At 49.7% G+C, this 24,135-nt stretch overlaps 2 protein-coding genes across 10 annotated transcripts in view; both read right to left on the bottom strand.

The window, feature by feature from the left end:
- INSM1 (INSM transcriptional repressor 1) overlaps positions 1-17,558 on the bottom strand; it is a 53,429-nt gene extending 35,871 nt beyond the window's left edge. For 2 of the 4 annotated variants that reach the window (XR_006578321.1, XR_006578322.1), the window contains exon 1: positions 15,962-17,558. Coding sequence is in view for 2 of the 4 variants with exons in the window: in XM_045011215.1 (XP_044867150.1) it covers positions 9,213-10,724 (1,512 nt within the window). In the remaining 2 variants the exon portion in view is untranslated. Of the gene's footprint in view, positions 1-8,188; positions 12,215-15,961 lie in introns of those variants that run through there. The other 2 variants (XM_045011215.1, XM_045011214.1) reach the window with 2 other exon arrangements.
- Positions 17,559-17,791: 233 nt separating this feature from the next.
- Positions 17,792-24,135, bottom strand: part of CFAP61 (cilia and flagella associated protein 61) — a 232,812-nt gene continuing 226,468 nt past the window's right edge. For 3 of the 6 annotated variants that reach the window (XM_045008887.1, XM_045008889.1, XM_045008888.1), the window contains exons 26-27: positions 22,612-22,702; positions 17,793-18,578 (exon numbers count right to left, since the gene is read on the bottom strand). In XM_045008887.1, the coding sequence (XP_044864822.1) occupies positions 18,378-18,578; positions 22,612-22,702 (292 nt within the window). In that variant the 3' untranslated portion in view covers positions 17,793-18,377. Of the gene's footprint in view, positions 18,579-22,609; positions 22,703-24,135 lie in introns of those variants that run through there. The other 3 variants (XM_045008890.1, XR_006577809.1, XR_006577810.1) reach the window with 3 other exon arrangements.

Here is a 24,135-nt window from a genome sequence, read left to right as displayed (position 1 = left end):
GCATGATGACCCTATTGTCTTTTAAGCTTTGTAGCCTGGGGTCAGTCTTTTCCGAGAACAGACCCTTACCATCAAAGGGTAAGTCTTGGATAGTATATTGTAACTCCGGCGGAAGGTTGGAGACCTGCAGCCATGAGATACGTCTCATGGTGATCCCAGAGGCCAGAGTTCTGGCTGCCGAGTCGGCCACATCTAGAGAGGCCTGGAGGGAGGTTCTGGCTACCTTCCTCCCTTCCTCTAGGAAAGCAGCGAATTCCTGGCGGGAGTCCGGGGGGAGCAGTTCTGTGAATCTACCCACCTCCGCCCAGGTGTTGTAACTATATCGGCTCAGTAGAGCCTGCTGGTTTGCTACCCGGAGCTGTAGGGCGCCTGCCGAGTACACCTTGCGGCCGAGTAGGTCCATTCATCCAGCCTCCTTGGACTTCGGGGCTGGCGCTTGTTGGCCATGGCGCTCCCTCTCATTGACCGATTGGACAACTAGGGAGGAGGGTGGACATAGAGATATTCATACCCCCGAGAGGGTACCATGTATTTACGCTCAACCCCCTTTGCTGTAGGGGGAATGGAGGCTGGGGACTGCCATAAAGTGTCGGCATTGGCTTGGATGGTCCTGATGAAGGGCAAAGCCACTCTAGTGGGGGTATCTGCCGACAGGATGCTGACCACTGGGTCTTCGACCTCCGGGACCTCCTCTACCTGGAGGTTCATATTGAGCACAATCCTCCTGAGGAGGTCCTGATGGGCCCTTAGGTCTATTGGTGGTGGCCCCGAGGAGGAGGTCCCTGCCATTGCCTCATCAGGAGAGGAAGAGGATGAAACGCCGGGGACGCCGGTCCTATATGAAACGCCGGTCCTGTATGACCTCTTGCTCTTGCACCGGTTCCTGCTCCAGTGGTACCGGGGAACCCGGTGGGTGGACCAGCGGATCTTCCGTCCCGGTTGGAGTGGGGCGGCTAACTGTGGCCTCTGGTGCTCGGTGTTCTGACGAAGCAGAGCGGGCGGTACGCCCAAGGTGTCCAAAAGGACCACTGTTGAGGTCCATGGTCTTGAGGCCGGGCTTCTTGGAAAACTCCGGCGGGCACATCCGAATCACGGTCATGGGCATAGTAGCTGTCCGCATGGGACGACACCGACGTATGTCTACATGGCCATGGAGGAGCAGAGAAACCTTGGGCAGAAGTCTTGACGGACCTGGCTCCCCTATGTACCAGGGACCGGTGTCGTGAAGCATCTCAGTACCGAGAGTGACATCGGGACCTGCGACCGGAACGGCGCCAGGAGGTCGACCGAGATCTCGAATCCCGGCTTCATGAGTGGCTTCGGGAGGCACGATGCCGGGAGCAGTGCCGAGATCTGGAGCAGTGCCGTGAGTAGCGGGATACCGACCGGTGCCACGAGTCTGACCGGTACCGTGTAGCGGAACGGTGCCGGGACTGCGAGCGGCGTCGAGAGCGGGAGCGCCGTCTGGACTTGGAGCGTCTGGGGGACCGCGATCGTGAGCGGTGCCGGTCCGCTGCGCTGACAGAGGGTGGTCTAATCAAGGTCGGTTTGCCCAAGGTCGGTTTGAATTACCCTCACCGGCAGTGCCGCAGGTATAGGCAGTGCCGGGTCTGTCAAGGCGATCAGGTCTCTCGCCGCTGAGAACACCTCCGGCGTAGATGGCATGGTGAGCTGTACCGCGGCACACGCCGGGGAGGTAACAGGCGCCGGACTCGACAGCCCTTGTGGGACCGGAATCGGTGGTGCCGGCTTAGTCAGTGCCGTGGCGGGTGTCGGCGCCGGGCGATCCAACTTAGGCGCACTCACTGGCCGCGGTGCGGGCGGTGCCAAGGCGGCAGGAGTCTTGGCTTTCCTCACCCTCGGGGAGATGGACCGCCGTGGGGCCGACTTCGGTGCCGGCGACGTCCGGTGCCGAGAGGTCTTGGGCGTACCGGCATGGTCCGATGCCGAGGAGGTGCTTCTGGTCTCCGACTGACCAGCGCTCGGTGCCGAAGATGGAGGGGTGAGAGCTGCCTCCATGAGGAGCTGTTTAAGCCTTACGTCCTGCTCCTTTTTTGTTCGTGGCTTGAAAGCTCTGCAAATGGGGCACTTAGCTGTTAAGTGCGACTCCCCGAGGCACTTCAAACAGGAGTCGTGCGGATCTCCTGTCGGCATCGGCCTGTGGCAGGCCGAGCACAGTTTGAAACCCAGTGAGCTGGGCATGGGCTATGGCACCGGGTGCGGGGAAGGGGCTAATCCCCGAACCCCTCTATTACTACACTAACTATACTATTAAACAAATAAATATATATAAAATAATTATAACTATATACACAATAATGAACGAGAAACTACGAGTAAGCTAGGGAAGTGGAGGTCAGCTAAGCCGCGTTCCACTGTTCCAACGACCGACACGGGCGGTAAGAAGGAACTGAGGGGTGGCTGGGTCGGCTGGGGTATATATCCGGTGCCATAGTGGCGCCACTCCAGGGAGCGCCCAGCCAACCCACCGAGTGTTGCTAGGGTAAAAGTCTTCCGATGAACATGCATGTGGCGCGCGCACACCTAACTGGAATGGATATGAGCAATCACTCGAAGAAGTAAAAATTAACAGGTACCTCAGATGTCTCTGACCTAGCAACCATGTACCAAGCTGAGAAACACTGGGGCCTTCAATTTGCAAAAGTGATTTGGGATACTTAACTTGAGACACCTTCAGGGCCTGGTTTTTAAAGGTGTTCCACACTTTCCGAAAGTCAGAGCACTTGAACGTGACTCGAGATGGGCCCCCAAAAATGAAGGCTCCCAAAATCACTAGTCACAGTCAGAAAATGGCCCTGTGTGTGAACTCATTCAGCATACAATGCAAGGACAGTGGGGGTGATGTTTGCAGCCTCGTTTTACCTTTATCCTATGAAAATGTGTCTCATTGCAATGGATGTCATCTGCCTCCTACAGGGGTTTAGTTGGATTCCCTAGACTATAAGGACATTGATGACACCACAAATTAATTCCCTCGCGGCTCACTGATGCCATGTAGTGACTTAAGCACTGGCGGTAGGTTCCCTGTCTTGAGCTATGGAGGGTCAAAGCAAGGATACTATACTGCAGCAACGACCTGAATTCTGGAATTTAGAGGCTCTTCTGGAAGACACCACAAAGCCAAAATCTGACAGCTGTGCTGGGTACATCATTTGAGATCTCTCTCAAAGAACTACGGCATTCTGTCCTCTGTAATGAAATGGGCTCACAATGCCATTCTGGATCGTAAGGACAAGTTTAGTAGGTCACAACAACCTGGCAGTTTAGGATTCCCAGGATCAGGGGTGTGGAGAGAGAGAGTTTCCAGCCAAACATATCCAACTTTGGATTCCTTGTCCCCATAGATAGATGCCACTTCCCCAGTTTTCACTTTCTCACTTGCAACCAAGACCACAAGCAAGCTGATGTTTGGGACTTGGTGTAGTAAATCTGGTTTCCTAGAAACTGAGGCAACATGGCTGTAATCCTCTATATAAATCCTCTATATAAATCAATGGTATGCCCCCATCTTGAATACTGTGTGCAGATGTGGTCACCCCATTTAAAAAAAGATATATTGGAATTGGAAAAGGTTCAGAAAAGGGCAACAAAAATTATAAGGGGTATGGAATGGCTTCCGTATGAGGAGAGATTAAAAAGACTGGGAGTTTTCAGCATGGAAAAGAGACAACTAAGGGGGGATATGATAGAGGTCTATAAAATCATGACTGGTGTAGAGAAAGTAGATAAGGAAGTGTTGTTTACTACTTCTCATAACACAAGAACTAGGGGTCACCAAATGAAATTAATAGGCAGCAGGTTTAAAACAAATAAAAGGAAGTATTTCTTCACATAGCACACAATCAATCTGTGGAACTCCTTGCTGGAGGATGTTGTGAAGGCCAAGACCATAACAGGGTTCAAAAAAGAACTAGATAAATGCATGGAGGATAGGTCCATCAATGGCTATTAGCCAGCATGGGCAAGAATGGTGTCCCTAGCCTCTGTCTGACAGAAGCTGGGAATGAGCGACGGGATAGATCACTTGATGATTACCTGTTCAGTACCTCTGGGGCACCTGGCATTGACCACTGTCGGAAGACAGGATACTGGGCTAGATGGACCTTTGGTCTGACCCAGCAGAGCCATTCTTATATTCTTATGTTCTCTTTGGCCAGTTCCAGCAGGCTCTTGTTGATAAATGGGGTTTATTTCTCTCTCTGGGAGCTCCACAAACAACGTACAAGACTTCCTGAGAAAATCCCCTGACTGACTCTCCCACACTATTGCCAATCTGCCCACTATGTCCTGGAAGGTCCTGGTGTCCCTCGGAGGAAATGTGGAAGTGGTTAAGACAGCCTTTTCTGAGGATGGGATAGAAATGTCTGTCTCACTAGTTCTCCTCCTCTGAGAAAGAGAGAGTCTGGCTCATATCAGCCAGAACAACTGATTCAGAGTACTCAGCTGGAGGAGGCCAAGGGATATCCAATAGGAGCTTTCACTTTCTTTGTCGAAGACTTCCTGAGGATTGCAGGGGGGAGAAGGGAGTGAAGGATGTGGATGACCAGTCTGATGGGCCAGGATCCAAAGAGGCCTTTCTGTGAACCCCTAAGCTCCAGGGAATCTGAACTCACAGAGTCTGGCTGCATCTAACAACAAGATCCTTGTAAGAGCATCTTTTTCCTACCACACAACCTCTTGAAATTGCTGGCTCCGTAAGAGGTGCTTTCCATCCAACGAACCCAAATCCTCTAAGCCTGATGCACTTGTTTTGGCAGCTTTACAACAGGCTGACCCTTAGCAGGCACAGATTTTTGCATCAGGCTCCTGCACCAAGGGACATTTTAGCAACCACACTATTAATGCCTGGGGATCCGTTTTCGGGGGGAACCTCCCAGGCTGATGTATACCTAAAGCCATGTACAGGAGCAGGTTTGGGAGCAAATCTTCCAGTGCTTGTAGGAGAAGACCTTGTGGCCATTGTCATTCCCAAGGCAGAAAAGGCTCTATTGTGCTTGAATGAAGTGGGACAAGAGTGTGCCTCAAAACCGGTGGTTTCACTGAGGCCCACCACCTACAGCAAGGCCCATGACAGCCTAAATCATTTCTCAAAATTGATTAAACAGACAAAAAGTAAAATATTAAAACTGAAGCCTTTCTGCCTGAGTTGAACTCTAACAGCACAACTATTTAACAAGCCATTTACATTTAGACTTGCACAATGGGAACTGAGTGAGATTGGTTCTGTGGCTTCTCTGGCTGGCAGAGAGAGACAAAAGTTGCACCAATCTGAATTAAAAACATTTTCTAAATCAATTCAGTTAAAGCGATACAACTCCCTGTTGTTGACACCCTTCTCTCAGGTTTATAGCAGGCTTATAATGACATAGCAAAGCATAGCCACTGGTTTAATCAATTTTTTTGGGTAACTTGTATGGGTAGACAAGGTCTCGGGCTATAGAAAGTTTCAATTGAAGGAACCCCTAATTACCAGCTATTGCTCAGAAACTTTCCATGGCCATGTGGCTAGGCACATATAATGGCAGAGCCCTGGTCTACAGCTTGTGGATAGACTAAGGATGTGGCATGGCTCTTTGACCATGCAGGAAGTATCTGGACTAATAGGCAATGTGATTTCATAGTTTCCAATGCTGCTTGCCCCTAGGATGTCTTCAATCTTCTTTTCTATGAGCTTGCTATTGCTTTGGTGCCATAGCCATTTGCAATCGGTACAATGAGGTACAATAAACCACCCACTTCCTCAGTGACTCTCAACCTGAGGATGCTGCTGAGCATCAGTAATTCCACTAAAGGAATTAGATCTGCTCAGAAGCAAAATATATTTAACAGCTAATCTCAGAACAAAATGAGCCCAAGCAAAACTGGCCATAGGCTCAAATTCCTGTTTGGAGCAGGAGGCAGCCAGACATCAATTCTCCATCGCTATCCAGATAAACGTGCCTGGCTACTGCTTATCTCAGATTTGCTCAAAGGATTTAGGGTGCCCTGCAGTGCCCATTGAAGTCAATAGAAAGGCTCCCATTGGCTTCAACAGGCCTTAGCCCTAAATGCACAATAAAAAAAAATTACTTTCCCTGAAGCCATTGGTATATTACAGTTGTGAGGCATCGGCACTATGTTACAAGCGAGGCTTGAGTTTTCCTTACCAGTAAAGAATTCTCCAAGGTTTCATGTCAAATCTTTGCTAGAAGTGACCCCCCCCCCTCCAGATAGTTTGGTAACCATGAAACCAGTTTCAAGCAGAAGATACTGGAGAGGGGAGTAGGTGATTTTCACACGTTCAGAGTTAAGTATTTCAAGCTGATTACAAATCACCCCCCGCCTCCATGTGCAAATACTATGTGGAGCTTTGGGAATCCAGCCTCCGAAGGATGGTCGTGCTTTGTTCCGCATAGCCCCATCTAGGACTGGACTCGATCGATTAAACTCAGCCTCGGTGTTAATGTTCATGATCATGAGGAACCTGACTGCAACAGGCGATGGCTGAGAGCCTAGGCCAAAATTCCCAGCACTGGCTTTCGGGTCTTTCCCAGTCCCATCGTGTTACACAGCGGGCAACTTTTGCGCTAGTACGAGGGGAAAGGCAGCAGGCTGAGTTTTGGCCTCTCCCCGCTCCCGCTCTCCAGCAGCTGCATAGCGCTGATTCGGCTCAGCTGCGCCCCTTGCAATTAGGCCCACTTGTGGTCCTGGTTTTATGCCACCAGGTCATCATTTTAGGGTGCTGCTTGTCCTTATTCACTTGCTGCTGCTGTTTGCAGAAATGGTATCTAAGGCTTAACTGCACCCGCCCTCCATGCTAGGTCTGCTGTGCTGGGGTTTGGTTGCGTAACACATTAAAACTCGGCACTCAATGGAAGGGGGCCAGTCCCGGTGCGTCCCAATTCCTTACTCATGTGCTATCTTACTTACCTCTCCTGCAATGCGCTCCAGTACCGTCCCCTGGACACTGGCTTCCCACGCGGTGCTGGGAAGCTTTGTGCCCCGCTCGCCCCGTCTCAGTCAGCCCTGGGAGTACGTGGTGCTACCTAGGAGGTGAATGCAGCTCCCCTGGAGGGTGGGTCTCCACAGCTCAGGGCTCAAAGCGGGCGCCTTTGCCCTTTGCGGGGTGATGCTATTTTACCCGTGCTTCGCTCCTGGGTGTTTGACTCCGGGGGGGGGGGGGCTCGCTAGGTTAATGCACAGGCGGGCGAGCCGCGGGCGAGCCTGTGATGCGCTCTGGGCTGCAGGAGAAACTCAGCTAAAAGGCCCAGCCCGGCTGAGCTGCCTGCCAGGGTTAAGGGCAGGCTCTCTGCTGCTGGCAAGGGGGAAATAATACAAGTGAGATTTACCCTGAGAGTGTCGCCAGCGTGATTTCCTGCGGTTTCTGTTCGGCTCCAGCCCCTTCAGCCCCGTGGCGTCAATGTGGGCCGTGCATGTGCCTCGCCCCACCCCCGAGAGGCGAGACTAAGCCGTGCTTTAGCGTGACCTTCCTCGGCTGGGGCCACAAGCCGAAGTGTGGAGGTGTCTGCGGTGGGGGCTATGCCGGTGGTTAGACCCCACCCCGGCCCTGGTGACATGAAAGGTGAGACGGCTGGAGCGCTCACTTCCACCTTCACCACGGAGCAGCTGAGCGCGCTAACGCGCCATGTGCTAGCGCTGATCGTGACAACCGCTTTTCTTTGATTAAAAACAACATTCGCTCTGCTGTGTCTGTGGTTTGGGGCTGGAGCTCACGTATCGGTTGCTTCTGGCCCAGGCCATGCGGCAGCCTCGGTGAGGAACGGTCAGTTAGCCAGGGAAAGGGGATTAGCCAGTCTGCCCTCAGATTTAGCCCTTCCCCTCTGTAACACGTTGGTTTACAGTCATTTGCTTTCTGGTAACTTTACCAAACGTTGGACAAACTCCTCTGGTCTCCCAAGCCGCGCGCGGAGCAATCACGTTTGAGTGGGGGGTGGGTTTCAAGCTGAAGGAGCAGGTGTAAATAGACTGCCTAGGCTTTAGCCTTCCAAGGAGGGCTGTGAAAATGACCACCAGAGTGATGATGTATATACCGTATAGGGCTCTGGTAGCTCTTCCTTCTTTTAAGCTTAAATGGCTACATTATTCTTCGTTAAAGAAAAGCAGGAAGGCTTTGATTAATGAGAAATATGAGAGGCGAGAGGATGTGTATTTGAATTTGAAAATATTTTATTTGAATAGTAAATAGTTATACAGTTGAAACAGTTCTATTGAAGCATTCTATAAATAGCTAACAGTTAAGAAAATAATGTGTGTAGAAAAGAGATTGCATCTAAAAGTAAGAGCTGTCGGTTTGCACAAGAGCTGTCTGCGCCCTTGTAGGAGGATAAAATGGTCAAGATTGTGTGTTATTCTAGGTAGAAAAGTTAAAACCTTTTAGCAGATCCCTTTAGAACAAGATCTTCTTCTAAAATGCACAGTGAAATGGCAGGAAGGGGGGGGGAAGCGCATCAAAATATTCACGATCAAATAATATCAATCTTCATAATTAATATAAATAAATAAAGAATAAATAACAATTACTCAAATCAACATATACATATAGTCAGCTCGTGATTCTACCTCGCTAGGGACAAACAACCAAAAAAAAAGAAAGTTGGCAGGTAATATTTAAGGCAGTTTCTACAGCATTTTCTGGAGACCATCAACAGTAGAGTCAAGGCATTTGTGGCTATACTAAAGAAAACAAAATGAAGCAGTTTTATTTGTTCACATAAAAGGGGGGTGGGGTGTAAAGCCAGCTTCCAGCAGTTCACAAGCCATAATAAAGCTAATCATGTGGTAAATTCAATTTACAGCCTGTGAAATATAAAGGCATTATTCTTCGAGATTGACTTAAAAAAAATAAAACCAACAACCAACCCAACCCCTAGGCTACGCACACAGAGAGATGGGGGCAGAGGAAAACCAGAGACTTCCTAAGGGGATCTTGATCCCGCTAGCGATCAAAGAGGGGCTGCTTTTCAGAGACTGAGCTACAGGAGCGAGGACGGAGGAATCACCACCAAGGAGACACTGGCACAAGTGGATTTTATGATTACTCCCCCCTCCCCCAACCCCTTTGTTTTCATCTATAAATAAACCAGGCGCTGGAGGAGGAGTGGGGTGTGGGGGGCTCGGCTCTGCAGGGCGAAGCCGGTCCGAGGCAGCGGCCCGGCTGCAGCCCGGGGGGCAGGAGGGGGCGAAGGCACGGCCTAGCAGGCGGGGCGCACGGGCAGCTGCAGCAGGATGACCTGCCGGTTCTCCGAGGGGTGGCACTTGTTGATGTGGCGGGTGAGGCCGGGCGAGCTGTAGAAGGTGGCCGGGCAGTACTTGCAGGGGAAGACCTGCGCCGAGTGCAGCAGGCGCAGGTGCCGCTCCTGGCCGCCCTTGCTGGGGAAGGTTTCCCCGCACACCGGGCACAGGTGGCACTCGCTGGCGGGGCCGGGGCTGGGGCTTTCCTCGGGGCCGGGCCGCTCCGGGCCCGGGCCCGGCTCGTGGCCCAGCAGGTGCTTGCGGAGGTAGGCCTGGCGGCGGAACCGGCGGGCGCAGGTGGGGCATTCGTACAGCCCCTCCTCGGAGCCGGACTCCGAGCCGCCGCCGCCGCTGCCGGGGCTGGGCGTGTCCCGCTCGCTGCCGCTGCCTCCGGCCTCCTTGGGCGGCGGCTGCTCCTCGGGCGCCTTGGCGGGCGGCGGCGGCGGGGCGCTGGGGGCCGGCCGCGGCTTGTGCCAGCGGCGGTGCGAGGCCAGGTTGGCCGGGCAGCTGAAGACCTTGTCGCACTCGGGGCAGCGGTACTCCACGCGCACGATGCGCGAGCACTTGTGCTGCGCCAGCGCGAAGGGGTCGGCGTACTCCTCCTTGCACAGCTGGCAGATGAACTCGCCCAGCGGCCGCGGGCCCGGCCCGCCCGCCCCCCGCGCCCGGGGCGGCTCCACCGGCCCCTCCTTGATCTTCAGCCCCAGCACCGGCGACGTGGTCACCTCGTCCTCGAAGTTCAGCTTGCGGATGGCTTTGGCTTTCTTAGCGGCCGGGGGCTTGTGCTTGCCGGGCTCCGAGCCGGCGGGGGGCCGCTTGGGCTGGGGGCGGGCGGAGGAGGGGGGCAGCAGGGCGGACAGGCTGCGGGTGCCGGCGCTCGCCTGGCCGCTGCAGAGGGTGGCGCTCTGGGTGCTGCAGTGGGTGTCACTGTGGGTGCTGCTGGGCACGCCCTGGGCGCCGCAGTGGGTGCCGCTCTGGGGCCCCTGGGTGCTGCAGTGGGAGTCCCTGTGGGGGCCGCTCTGGGTGCTGCGCTGGGGGCCGCTGGTCTGCGCGGGGCTGGAGGAGGAGGCCCACAGTTTGAGCTCGGCCGGGGCGAAGAGCAGCGGGTCCATGGTGCTGGGCACCGCCGGGGCCGGGAAGGACTCTGCGGAGACCGGCGAGCCCAGGTTGAAGCTGCGCTCCAAGGATTTCTTCTCGTGCTCCTTGCTGACCGGCCGGGTGGGGCTGTACAGCGCCTGACACGCGGCCTCGGGGGTGCCGAACTGCACGGGCTTGGGGGGCGGCAGCGGCGGCGGCTCCCGGGGCGCGGTGGGGGCCGCCGGATCGGGGCCGGCGGAGGGGAGGGGTGGGGAGCAGAGCTGCTGGCGGCCGGCGAACAGCAGCAGCTCGGGCTCGCCCTCCTGGCCGCAGCGGACCCGGTAGGAGATCGGCGTGGCCCTCCGGTTCCTTTTCACCAGGAACCCCCGGGGCATCTTTGGCGGCTGGGCCGGCGGGGAAGGCACTTGGGGCGGCGGAAGAGGCGCGGATCTGCAGCAAAAGGCTTGTGCGTCTGGCTCCAGCCGGCTGCCTCCCTCAGGCTTTGCTGCCTACTTCTGCCATCCAGTCCGGGCTCAGCAGCAGAGGGACAGACCCCCGACGTGCCGCCGCCGCTGCTGCTGCTGGTGGTGGTCCCCCTTTGCACTTGTTGTCTGGTGGGCGCCCCGCAAATGGGTCCCGTCTGCCCCTGCCCGGATCGCTGCACTCTTTTTAAGGGGAGAGGATGCCATTGTTCGAGCCTCCTGCTCCATCCCCGAGCCAATCAGCGCTTCCTGCGGCTCCTATGGATTGGAGGAGTGTGGGAGGGTGCAGGCTCGCAGAAAGGGGCAGGGACAGCGGGGTCGCTTGCTAGGTACAGCAGATGTACCTGAGGGGTTTCTCTCGTTCGCTTTCCTTTCTCTTCCCCCCCCCCTCCTTCTTTCCCCCCATTTACTTCTGGCCCCTCCCGGCTAAAGGCACACGCCTGGCCCCTCCTCTTTTCACGGTCTGATGGTTTTCTATAGGAAGGGACACGTGCCTGGCCTTTGTGTGTCTCCTCCGGGGGGCACAGATCTGCCAAATGGAAATGTCCATCAGCATGACAATGAGCAGCATCTCAAATCGGGGGGATTACCCGCGGTTCTGGAGCAAAATAGCAACAAAGGAGAAGAATGGTCAGAAATATGTCAGGAGGGTTCAATATGCAAACTGGAGAAAGGGGGGGGAGGGGGACAGAGAAAGAAAATGTAGATTCTGAATTGCTTAAAAGCTCCCACCCCCTCAGGAAATGCTGAAATGGTGCTGGGATGGGGGAAGGGAGTAATTGCAAACAAAACATTTTAGGAGATTGCCACTGGAGTCTGAAAATCAGGACGTTAAATATACTGGTAAGGAAGAGTCCTCTGGAAGTGATGGGAAGCCATTTCGAGGAGAAACATACATGCTGGTATTTTGATTAGCAGCGGATGCTTAAAGGGTTTAAAAGCTGGTTATTCTAGTTTGAAGCGCTCATAAAATCCAGCACTACCTTGTCCAGAATCTCTTCGAAAAGTTCTGACCTTAAATAAACACTTTATCAGCAAAGCAAATTGTTGATTTGTTGTATTTTGGAGCTGAAGAGATTGGGCGCTGGTGAGGAGGCTGACTTTTTGGGGGGAGGGGGAGCTTTAATTACAAAAGAAAAAAAACTTTTGTTAAGTTACTGAAAATACAATTGCTTATTCTGGTAAATGAAGCCACCACCACTTAGTACAGTGTGTCAACCTCAGTGTTATTTATTAAAATTATAACGCATTTCTAGTGTATCATATATATATATATAATTTGTTCTTCAGCCGGACAAACTTCTTTTACATGATCCTTTGCAGCCTCATGCATCTTAATTCAGTTGGTGCATTTTGTCTGCTGTTTGACATCAGATGCTAAATCAAGGGGTCTAATCAAGTAGCTAAAAAATAAAGAAAGGGTCTGTCTGTCTCTGCACAGTAGCTTCCCAAAGCCTCACCCCCTTCACCTTTGTGAAGGAAATTAACCTCTTTCTATTGAATGCGACCCGCGGCCAATCTGGACGAGAAAGAGACGCGTGCTGCGGGGCTGGGGCGGGGGGGAGAGAAATCTGTCCAAGACAAGGCAGCGGCTGCAATAGCACAAGACGCTCCCCCCTCCCCTTTCGCCAGCAAAAGTCATAAGAGCGAAAAAACAAACAAAACCCCAATACCCCGCCTCCCTCCCCGCTACATTTGGGACGCAAAAGGCGTTATCCTTTTAAAGTCTCTCTCTAGATTGCGCAAGGAAAAGCATGGACCAAAGTCTCAGGCAATAATACCTGTTACATGGGGATGGGCTAAAACCTTCCCAGAGCTGCTTGTCCTTTAATCTTCTCTAGAGAAAGGTGTAGGAGAGGGATGAAAAAAGTGCAATGATTTCCCCCCAGCCTTAGAAAGAAATGGATCGAAAGCCAGCCAGACCTCTCAGGCTTCCCGTGTGATTCTTGTGTCTGCTCCTAATCGAAGGGAATGTATCAGCCCCCCTCTCCCTCCAGTGCCCCAACGCTGAAGTTTGTTAGCTGATCTACATGGTGGTTTTCTTGTTTGTAGGTTACTTATTGCCCTTAGTTACGCAGGGCCAGGGTTGGGCATGAACCACCAAAATAAACGGTCTGATGTTGAGGGTGCTGAACGCTTGTGCCAATGCTTTAGTATCACGGCAATAAAGTTAAGGGAAGCACGTGCCTGTCTGCAAGATTGGGAATTTAAGGTAGCGCTGAGATAATGATAATGCAAGCTAGACCCTAGTGTAATAATTCATATGTTGCCTGCCATTCGTTATCGGGCAAATAGTCAGTTAATGACAGACCACTGGGAAAAACGAGAAAAATGTTTATGTGCCCATAGTTCTCTTCCCCACCACATCAGCCTCATACTGGAGCTAATCAAACCATTCTGTCTCCTGCCTATATTGCAAACATCCAGAAATGCCTGCTAATCCCAATGCAACTGATGTTATTGACTAGCCGTTTTAATCCCGATTTATATCGCTTCTATAACGACAGAGATGAAGCGGTACTAACGCCCACCCCTCCATTACTTTCTCCAATTTTTATTACGCTGTAGGTTCCAGCTTGACTAGTTTTGTAGTTGCTCAGACTCGTCTCCTGCCCTATATATGTGAGGAATATAGGCACTCTTTTTCATTAAAAAATTATACAATAGATAAGTCAAAATACGTAACCTTAAAAAGCTGAATGCAAAAGAAAAAAAACCCGACAAAAAACAAAAACCCGCCGCAGCACAGCGAATTCAAACAGTGCTATGAATTAACCAAAGGGAATCTATTGAAACCTATTGAGATACTTAGATTCAAAGGATCCGTTTCTTTTTGTTGTTTTGCTAGTCCCAGCCAGCTGAAAAAAAACCCCCAAACCCTCCTTGCTTTCAGTCGTGTACGGTAAAGATTAATTGAAACTTGAAAGGTACAAGTATTCTAAACTCATTTTCACAACAACAGAGTGGAAAAAATGTCGGGGAGGGGGAAGACACCCGTGTTCAAAAGCAGGTGCAGCACTGTGCATCATCTTACAGTTGGAGCTGCTGCTGGGCTATGCAGGCTCTTTGCTGCTTCTCGCACTGCAGCTATGGATCACCCTCCAAAACCGCGTGCGTTTAACCCTAAAGCCGTTTTAGACTGGGGAGTCTTCGGAGCAAGGACTGGGCCCCCCTTCGCATTTGGACCGCTCTTACCGGAGCGCGCTGCGGGCGCTACTGCACTCTGAAGCAGCACAACATACTAGGAATAATGACTTTAGCACCGATCTGGGGAAAGGCGCTGTCCAGGCATTTGTAATAAACAGATCCTTTAAAAAAATCAAATAGTATCAGTGCCTGAAACTCAAGACGCGACTGTTATTTTTGAAGCGTTTGAGCTGAATGACTGAGTCCTTCTGCAACTACAAAGCAGCGTCTACTCCATCCCTATTTAACTCTTTGTCTTCAGCAGAAAACTTCCACGTTTCCCCCCAGGGGATTCCCAGCTGAGTCCACCCCGCCCCCTTCCCTTACAAACCACTTTGTTTGCGCCAAGTTCCCTTCACAAGCAAGATGAGACCAACGGCATATGTGGGAATTTGCACAGGGAATATTTCATAGCTCCTCAGGCCAGGAGAGACCGCTGTCATCTTCTAGTCTGACCTCCTGTGTGACACAGGCCATAGGCCTTCTCTGAATGAATTCCTGTTTGAAACAAAGCCCAGCTTTGACAAAGAGATCCACTCTTGATCACTTCAGCGCCACCTTTTACAACTTTTTTTTGAAGGGAATAAGGCATGTTGTGTTTTTCTCGCTCCGTTTCATTTGTATTTTGCCAAGCTGGAAAATCAGTGGCAGCAAAGCTCAGTTGCATGGCGTTTTCCTTTTGGCGAGGCTTGCTGGGGAGACGCGTTTCTACAAGATCCCATTATTATCCTGTTGTGAGGAGGCATGGGGTGGGGGGCACAGACAGTTTGGGCCAAGGCGTTTGCTATTTTGAATGTTCCTACGAGCGCATCGGAGCGAACAGTTTGTCCATCCCTAAGCTTTCCTGATTTGCCTACTTTACTCAAGATTTTAAGCATGTCTCCCTGTATTTGCCGACAGGCACACAGCGGTTTTGACTACTCCACACAGCACCGGGGTAATGTGTTGGGCGGAACAAACCCAGAATTGGGCTGAAGAGCAAGAGCACTGTTTAAATTCGCTGACATGCAAAGAGCAGAGCCCTGCCTCCGATTAGATTTTTTTTTAAATCTACTTTTCCCCCTTCCTGGTGTAAGTATCAAGTGGCTTACAGATTTTTACTTACACCCACACCCCCTTGTCAGACAGTTTCGTCAGATTCACGAACCCCATCTTTGTACGTATCAAGTTGACTAGAGATTGTGTGTGTGTGTGAAACACACACCTCTCTTGTAGGTTGCAATCAGAAAGGTTCATCAGGTTCCTAACCCCCATTGTTGCATGACGCATAAACAATTGCTGGGTTGCTACTATTTGACCCGGGGCTCAGGAGCGAGCGCAGCGCGTTTGCAGGAATTAGCGATTGTTGTGTCTGTCTGCGGGCCACGCGAGAGACACGCGAATCCCTCAACCCGCTCCCTCCCCCCCGCGCCTTCTATTCACCTTCCCCTCTCCCCCGCCCCGCTCCCTTTGTTCGGCAGATTAGCATAAAGCTGCTATGGATCTCCCGTTTAAATAATTACACACAAAAGAATACTACATGAAAGCGAGCGAAAACAAGAAAGAGCCCACGAGTCTGTTCCATTTCACCCAGCTACCAGCAGAAAAAGACCTGAAGTATTTTCTATTGCTTAAGTTTCAAGTACCCCCCAATGGCAATCTGCTCTGCTCCCATTATTCAGCTTTTTTGAAGGGGTGGGGTGGGGAGGAAAGCGAGCAGCTCTTTTATTACGCAAAGTATACTGGGTAGAGGAGCTTTCTCTTTTAAGTGGCGCATTTATGGCGATTTGTTTATGCGATTCAGGCAAAGCTGCCCAAAGGCCTAAATGAACGTAAAGTTTTGTTTTGTTTCAGCCCAAGGTGGATAAATTGATCACCGTTTCTGGGAAGAGAGGAAAAAAAGTAAATAAGCGAGTGTGAGCGAACAGCGCTCGATGGCATTTGTTGCAAGACCAGCATGACAAACGCCCTAAAGACTATGTTACCTTTCAATCGTGCCACACAGCCATCCAGCATTGATTTCCTTTAGCCTCCTCAATAAGCATGTCCTAAAACCGAGTGATCAGCCAATACCCTGTAAAGAAAAGTAGGAGAGAAATAACTCAGATTCACACCGAGCCACATGCTGGCGAGTGGGTTGCCCCTTTCTTGTTTCTTTCTCTCTTGCTTTTGGTGTGTGTGTGTGTGTGTGTATGTGTATTTTATTTGTCTAGTGAGAGTGTATTTGTTCAGTGATGTGTGCTTCCCTGCCTCCTCGCTGTTTAATGGGGGAGGCAGTGGATTTGTTTCTATTATCATTAGCATACAGCTGCAGGTTACACGAGCAATCCCCACACGAGCAATGTACACTTTAGTCCAACCTTATCATCACTTCTCTCAACCAGAAAACAATCAACAGCTACTCACACATGGCTACGTTCCCCTTCCCCCCCCCCCGCTATGTCTGAATAGTGATAGACGTGTTTTACATCTTCCGCAGCAAAGAATATTTTAACTTTTTCATCTCCCTTTTTTGGGGGGCTGTATGATTTGTACAGAGAAAACCAGGCGTGCTGGGATTACGGCAGCATCTTTTTTTCACTTACATCCGTCAATTATTGCCGCGGTGCAAAAGCTCATTTAGCGTCACGCTTTTTAAGACTGGAAACATGGGACAGCAAAGCTACTAGTTTCATGTGCCACACAGGATTTTTTGTTCTTAATCCATGTAGCTGTCCCCCTGCGTTGCCAGAGTTCATGGCGCTTGGCGGGTGGAGTTCCAACAGCTCCGTGTATGGTGCAGAAAATCATTGTTGTCCTCTGGAGATGCTGGGAGACCACCGATCGCAGGTGTGCCTGCCCAAAGGGGCAGTGGCCACGGTCAGTAGCGAGGCTGCTTCTTGCGGGCCAGGGCCAGGGCCGGCTCTTTGTCCCCGCTGCTGCACTTCGGGCTGCTGTCCGGGTGGTGCTCTCGGTCGCTCGGCGCTGTGCAGCGCGCGTGTATTTTAGACAATGGCCTGGAAGCGGGTCCCTCCAAGCCCACCCTGCGAGCTTCGCTGTCGGGGATTTCTGGTGACTCTCGCCAGACAGCAGCCGCCGCCGCCGCTAGGGACCGGTTCCCGCGTATCCTGCGCACTCGCCACACGTCCCTGGTCGGGCCCAAGGAGCAAAACCGAGGAGCACCCAGGGGAGGGAAAGGGCCATCGTCGACTTCCTCCCCGTAGCCTCCTGGAGCTCAAGGGGGGAGGGCTGGAGAAGGCCCGGGGTGTGCTTACAAAACACGGCACCCAGGTGTCACACTGCGCGCGGCGTTGTTGTCTGTCCCAGAGGGGTCTCCCCTGGCTTTGCCGGGGGGGGGCAGCCCCCACAACGCCTCATGCCTGGGCCTGTGCGAGGCGTGACTCGGTGCGGCCCTCACGGAGGACAGATACTGCGCTGCGCGGGGCGTCGCGCAGGCTGCCCCTTGCTCGTTAGCGGAACCCTTGGACGCTCCCTGGGTGCAGGCCCAGGGGGCGGTGTCTGAGGCAGGGGCGCCCCCGCGCAGCCAGAGGAGCGGGGCGAGTTTTGTCCCGTGGTAACACGGCAGCCCCCGGTCACTGTTCCCCCTTCGAGCCCCCCGCGGCCACCGCATGATGCCGGGCAGGGTTCGCACGCCACGCCCGCGAGCCGGGCGCTGCCCGCTGCCCGCCGCACCTGCGGCCGATGGCGCCAACCCGTGTCAGGCACGGGCGCGAGAAGACACCTGGCCGCAGCGCCTCAGCCGGGCTTCAGCTTTCCCGCCTTGGGCGCCCGCCTGCCGATTGGCTGGCTGCGCGGCCCAGCGCCGGCGGCCATTGGTCAGCTGGTTGCCGAGGCGCCTCCCGCGAGGGAGTTAACCCCGCAGCTGCTAGGTCACGAGGCGGCCCGTTGGCGCGCCCCCTCCCCCCGCCACAATGCACCTTCTGGCCGGGCCGCGCGGGGAGTGAACAATTCGGCAGCGACACGGCGATCTCCCGCCCCCACCGGCCATCTGCCAGCGGGGCGGGGGCCGCCGGCCCAGCCCCCGGCCCGCGAGGGAGCCAGCGTCCAACCCCTGCCCCCGCGCAGCCCAACGGCGGCTGCTCCTGGCCAAGCCGCAAGGAGCCTGGCCAGGCCCGGCTCAGCTAAACACGAGCTAGGCATGGCTGGTGGGAGCGGGCTTTTATTGTTGAAAGCCAGGCCGGCTTTGCATAGGAATGGCTGGGCCTGGCGCGGCGGGTTTTTGCTGAAGGGGACATCAAAGTCCTGCTCCACCTACTGGAGAATTGAAAGCGAACATGTCATGTTGCTTGCAGCATGCAGCCGACGTCTGACCGCCAGCTGAGCGCTCCCTGAGAGAGGGGCTGGTCGTTAGGGGCCCTGTGGATCAGGAGTGAAAAGCGAGCCTCCTTCAGCCAATCATAACTAAACAATCCCTGGCCAGGCATACATAGGCAGATGGTAATTATTGTAGTTCAGATAACTGAGGATGCTTTCCTCCACCCGTCGCTTGTAGATATTTTGCTGAAAGAACCTTTTCAGGTATTTCTTTGGTTTCTCAGAAAGAATGAGTTCGCCATCCACTATCTGGTGAACTAGCTGTTCCAATGATGGAAGGCCATCCACCTGTAAAACAGAGGAATAAGCTGCAAGAGAAGCATTGACTTGACAAAACATGGTGGGCAGGTATAGCAACACTAGCTTCTACTATGATAAAAAGGCAGGGTGGATACGCACACCAATATTTCCAAACAGCATTAGAGAAACAAATGTAACAGAACTCAATGGTTTGTACAACTGGATGGACTCAGGTCAGCAACAGTCTTCAAGGCTCAGGCACCAGATAAATTAGGATTTGTTAATATTAGGTCGCTCATTTGAGGCAGCCAACTAAGCCTGCCTTTCACCCTTCATTCTCCCTGGCAACAGATATAGAGACAGCTGGTCACCACATTCCTTGGATGAGGAAAGGGGTGTTTGGTGGCAATAGCTATCAGGAATGCTGTGGAGGGATTATCACACTGTGGCAGTGTGGTGTCACTAATGGCTCGAAGAACACTTTGATAAGACCATAAATTCAGGTGTTAATTTAATCTTTTGGTCTGAAAATTATCACCTATTTACAGTTCAAAAGGTGTCTGTGTGTGTATAGACAGATATACGTACAGTGTGTGTACGAAGTCTGACAAATGTCTTGGGCAAGAAACAATTTCAGTATTTGAATTTCTTAGAAATTGAATTTCCGGATAGTTCAGAAAGGTTTATGTTTTTAAATGTCAAATTTGCAAGCAATGTGTGGCCTGATTTTCCAATCAACCCCAGCTGCCGTCTGAAAACCAGGCTAGTAGTTCTTATTGAAGACAAGTGCCTTTGCTTGGAAAGCTCATACTGCACGTGTACTATACAGTTTTCTTTTAATACTTTAACAGCTAGGGCTAGGGTCACAAAAGGACTCAGGTGCCTAAATCCCAGAATTTGGCCTGACTGGGATTCACAAAATCCGTGCTCAACTACCACTGAACCTTGTAGGAGCCTAAACTCACTTGGCGCCTAAAGTTTCGTGATAAACGTTCCCTCGGCACCTATTTTTCTCTGTCTGTGCATGCACACTACAGCTCTGCTCTAGATGTTTGGATGCTTCATCCCCAGAGCAATGCATGAACTGGGGGAAGATAAGTGTTCCTCTGCTTACCTTGCCTGTGGGGCCCCATGTGTAAAGCATACTAAGAACTTGCCCACCAGATCAGGCCTCTATATGCGAGCTTACATAAAATGGACTTCCCTCATAACTTTTAGCCCCATAGTTGAAATACTCATCTGGGAGTTGATTCTTCACCTTAGGGGGAAAGATGGCATTTGAACAGGTATCTGCAACTCTTAGGTGAGTACCCTAACTACTGGGCTAGAGGATATTCTGATATGAATCTCCCTGAGTCTCTCCTGTTGAAGTTGTTCTTACGGAGAAATAACCTGGACCAGAGGGAGCGCACCCAAGCATGAAGAATAACTATGGAGCCTAGTGGTCAGAGCACACACCTGAAAGGTGGAAGACTTAGGATCAAGTCCCCCACCTCCAGTTACTTTTAAAATTATTTATTCACAGTGCAGCAGCTTCAACAGGAGAGACTGAGGAAACCCAACACCAGAATATCCCATAGCTCAGTGATAAGGGCTTGCACCTGAGATGTGGCATAGTCCTATTAAAATCCCTTTGAAGTGGGGGATTCCCACATCTCAGGTGAGTACCCTGACCGCTGGGCTTAAAGTTATGAGGGATGTTCTGTATTCTCCCCTCCCCTTCCAGCTTCTTGTACAATCAGCATAAGTGCCTAACTCCAGGACAGGGTGTGCAGCTGAGAAACCCAAGCAAAAAGAGGTGCCTCTCTAGATTTAGGTACCAAATTTGCTGAGAAGGGCGGGGCTTAGGACACAGCCCTTTCCCTGGCATCTCCCATTGGGCTAGTTTAGGGAAGAGCCACCCAGCATGCTGTCTTTTGTGAATCCATTCTGAGGCACCTCCCTCCTTTCACGGGAAGCCTAGGTGCCAAACCCAGATTTGTGAATCCCAGCAATTTTCTAGCTGCCCTTCAGGTTAAATGTGTACTACTCAGCATCACCAGGCTTCAGTTTTTTTGTGTATCTAGCCGTGGATGGAGGTGCAAAAACTCATCTCTATAATCTGCAAGACTGTGTAGCTGGAGCACCGCATGTTGAAATAAATACATGTTTGGGATCCTACAAAATGGGTAAATATTCAAAGCATGATCAGCTTTTGAAGATGAAGAACATCCTGTGCAAGAGACTCATCAAATAAATACAATATTATGGTTGCGAATTTAAACACACAAGTTCACAGACATAGTGCACACAATGATTCTAACTTGGCTCTTATGCATGCCTTAGTTTCTCTTACTGTATGTCTTGTTACGTTTTAACTGAGTTCCATTTTCTATGGTAATCCTAACTTAAAATTCCTGACTTTTGTAGTTTACATTCTCAACTATAACAATGCTTGTTAAACATTTTTACTTATTATGTTACTTATTTTTTGCATTTGACTGAACATTTATTTGAATTAACATTCAACTGGAATATGAGCAACAGATAGTAAAGGTCCTGGTCCTCCTGCTCCCAAATTATATAATGACAATTTAAAAGACACTTTTGATATATTCCAAGGGTGCAGTATGTATTTATTAAGCACTCAACAGCATGCTCAGTGCTTACAAACAGACATAGAAGATACATATTTACTAAACCTAGTGTTTCTAAATATCAAAATCTGTGTGAAGGGAATTAGAATAAAAATAGACAAATATGCTTTTTTACCCTGTCAGATACAGGACCTGATCTTGTAAACCCTTTCTCATGTGAGTAATCCTGATTCATAGGAGTAGTCCCAGTCATCTCAACAGGACTACTTGCGTGTGTGTGTCAGGACTAACTCATATGAGAGACAGCTTGCATGACTGAGTCAGTAATCCTGAAATATGTAAGACACCATTTCCAGGCTGTCCATAAACAATAATACAGATATCACATAAGAGATAAGTTCACATTACAATACAGGAAGCACTGCTGAAACAGGGCAGAAAATCACTATCTTCAGGCACAATATTTTGGTTAGAATTTCATTTTCTGTTCTTTATAAGTTGTTTTCAAGAAAATCTAAAAATACTTCACTTAAGTACTCTTCATATTATAAAAACAGAAGAGACAATACTATCTAGCACCTTTGTATTTTATTTTAACCTTTAGGGTGATGTTACCTCAATACATAGTTAACAATTTTGTATGGTAAGTGCAGCAATCCATTAAAAAGTAGTGCAGCAATATAGAATTTTCATATGTAAAACAGAAGCGAAGGAGGTACGTGGAGGGATACGGTAGAATGGCACTAAACCACCCACTAGGCAGCAGCAAGCTTTAGACTAGAAAAAAAATTCTGTTTACAACTTTGTGTCTTTTGGGACTGATCCAAAGTCCACTGAATCAAGTGGCAGCCTGTCCATTGGCTTCAATGGGCTTTGAACCAGACACTTGGGGAGGAAAAATAGAAAAATTATTATGAATTTATGCTCAGGTCAACAGTGCAAATGACATTAGCAAATGTCTTAATTTCTCCCCACCCCTATATTTGGGAATTTCATCTATCACTGAAAAGCCATTTTGTGTTACTTTATCAACTACATAGCTTGTGCCCATAGGTATTTATAGAAAGATTTACAGCTCACAGGATCTGAAATTTTAGGATGGCATGTACAGTGCTTTTATATCATTACACAGAAAAATGAACAAAACTGTATGGAAAGCAGTATTAACTAAAGAAATGGAAATTCCAAGTCTCAGTAGCAAGTCTGCACTAAAAACACATAAGTGGTATAAAAATGCTGCATAGGAAAATGGAGCAACATAAACAACGAAAAAACCTTACCAGCAACTTTGAGATTTGTAAAAATAATTAAAATGAGCAATTTCCAGTATTTACTGAATCTCCCTTATGCTGCTTAGACTCTATGTCTATTTAGGCTTTCCAAAGTGAGTAATTAAACAGAAAAAAAGTGAAACTTAAGGCAGAAGATGGGAGCAAAAAACCTAAGTGCTCAACAATAACAAATTACTCCAATAATAAAATGCAATTGCTAGTCATTTTTCTTACCTGGCTGGATATTAGGATTTGTCGCAGTTCTTTCTTAAGATCAATAAACCGATCGTGATAGATGGCCATGGACCAAGGTTCCCTGAAATAGCTGGTTGAAAAAGAAGAAATTTAGTTATCCAGTGAACCTCTCATTAACCACTAATAAAGTATTTACCTGCTTTTTTGCTTTTATAAATTACAGTTCTGGACCCATCATGATCGTTTGTTCATAAAATGCCTCCCGTAACAGCATGGTCAATCAATTCTTTTAATGGATGTTCCTGATGTACAGCCAGCTTCAGTAATTACATTTAAAGTGGCTTAATTCAGAGCTGTGGCAAGACCCAGTGAAGAATCCTGATTTTATCAGAATTTAAAAGCCTGAAGACCTGTAAAGAACGGTGTCTCCATTATCTGTCCTCATTTGAGAAAAGCAGATTGCAGGATTAACTGAACTCCTGCATAAACAAATTAAATTTGTGTAGACAATGACACAAATGTTGTTCATCATTAAGGTTTCTGGATTAATAAAGGCCAGAAAAACAGGCCACCGCAGTGTTGCAATATGTTCTTTCCACTAGTGCACTGAAGCTAAATTGAATCTGTCTTCAGAGGAACTATCTTAACATTTATATTATATCTATTGATAGAAAGCATTCATTACACTTTTTCTGTGAAAAGTTAGAAAAATGTAAGTATCTATTTATCGTAAGGCCATAACGAGATATATAATTAGATACTGTAAATGCAGCTAGAGGCAACTGGATGACACAGAAAATTGCTGTTTAGTTCTATTTCCTATATAACGAAATAATTGTTGTGTCAATCTGTAGATTACATGAGGTATATTCTCTGCTTGATGTGTGCATGCAATTCTCATTAATGTTAATGGAAGTTAAAAGGACCCACTGAAGAAAGACTAGGACCAAAAAAATCAGTGTGACATTATTAAACTGGGTATCAGATAAATAGGGCCTGATCCTGCAAACACTTATGCAAATCCTTAACTTTGCTCATTTCAGTCATCTCACTGATGTTAAGCATGCGCATGTTTGCGAGATCATGACCATAGTCCTTAGACATGAACAGTGTCATTGGAAGCTTGTAGTCTATTCACATCAGTGGGATTGCTCTCATGAATAAGCAATATTGCTTGTGTAAATCTGATGGGATTTGGCCTGATGTCCTTTCAATAAATATATTCATTTCTAGAATAAAAACTCAAATTATATAATTTTAATGAGAATTTCCACAGAAAACCAGCATTCAGTTTCTTTCTAAAAGGAAGCCAACCTTTTATAAATGTTGAATTGTGATATTTCCTATCAGCAACTTTTCTATAAATAAAAGCTTCATTGGACTTCAGATATTAGTGACTCCATCAACACCACAGCATGTAACTAACAGAGCTGTGCCAATTCTTCACCATACCCATCCACTTATGTGTTATAGCCCCATCTCCTTCCCTCCGTTTGCTTCTTTAGATGGTAAGCCCTCTGGATAAGGGCTTTTCTCTTTTCTGTGTTTGTACAGCACCCAGCA

This window comes from Mauremys mutica, chromosome 3 (assembly GCF_020497125.1).
Source record: "Mauremys mutica isolate MM-2020 ecotype Southern chromosome 3, ASM2049712v1, whole genome shotgun sequence".
NCBI lineage: Eukaryota > Metazoa > Chordata > Testudines > Geoemydidae > Mauremys > Mauremys mutica.
This window is presented reverse-complemented; position numbering and strand designations above follow the sequence as displayed.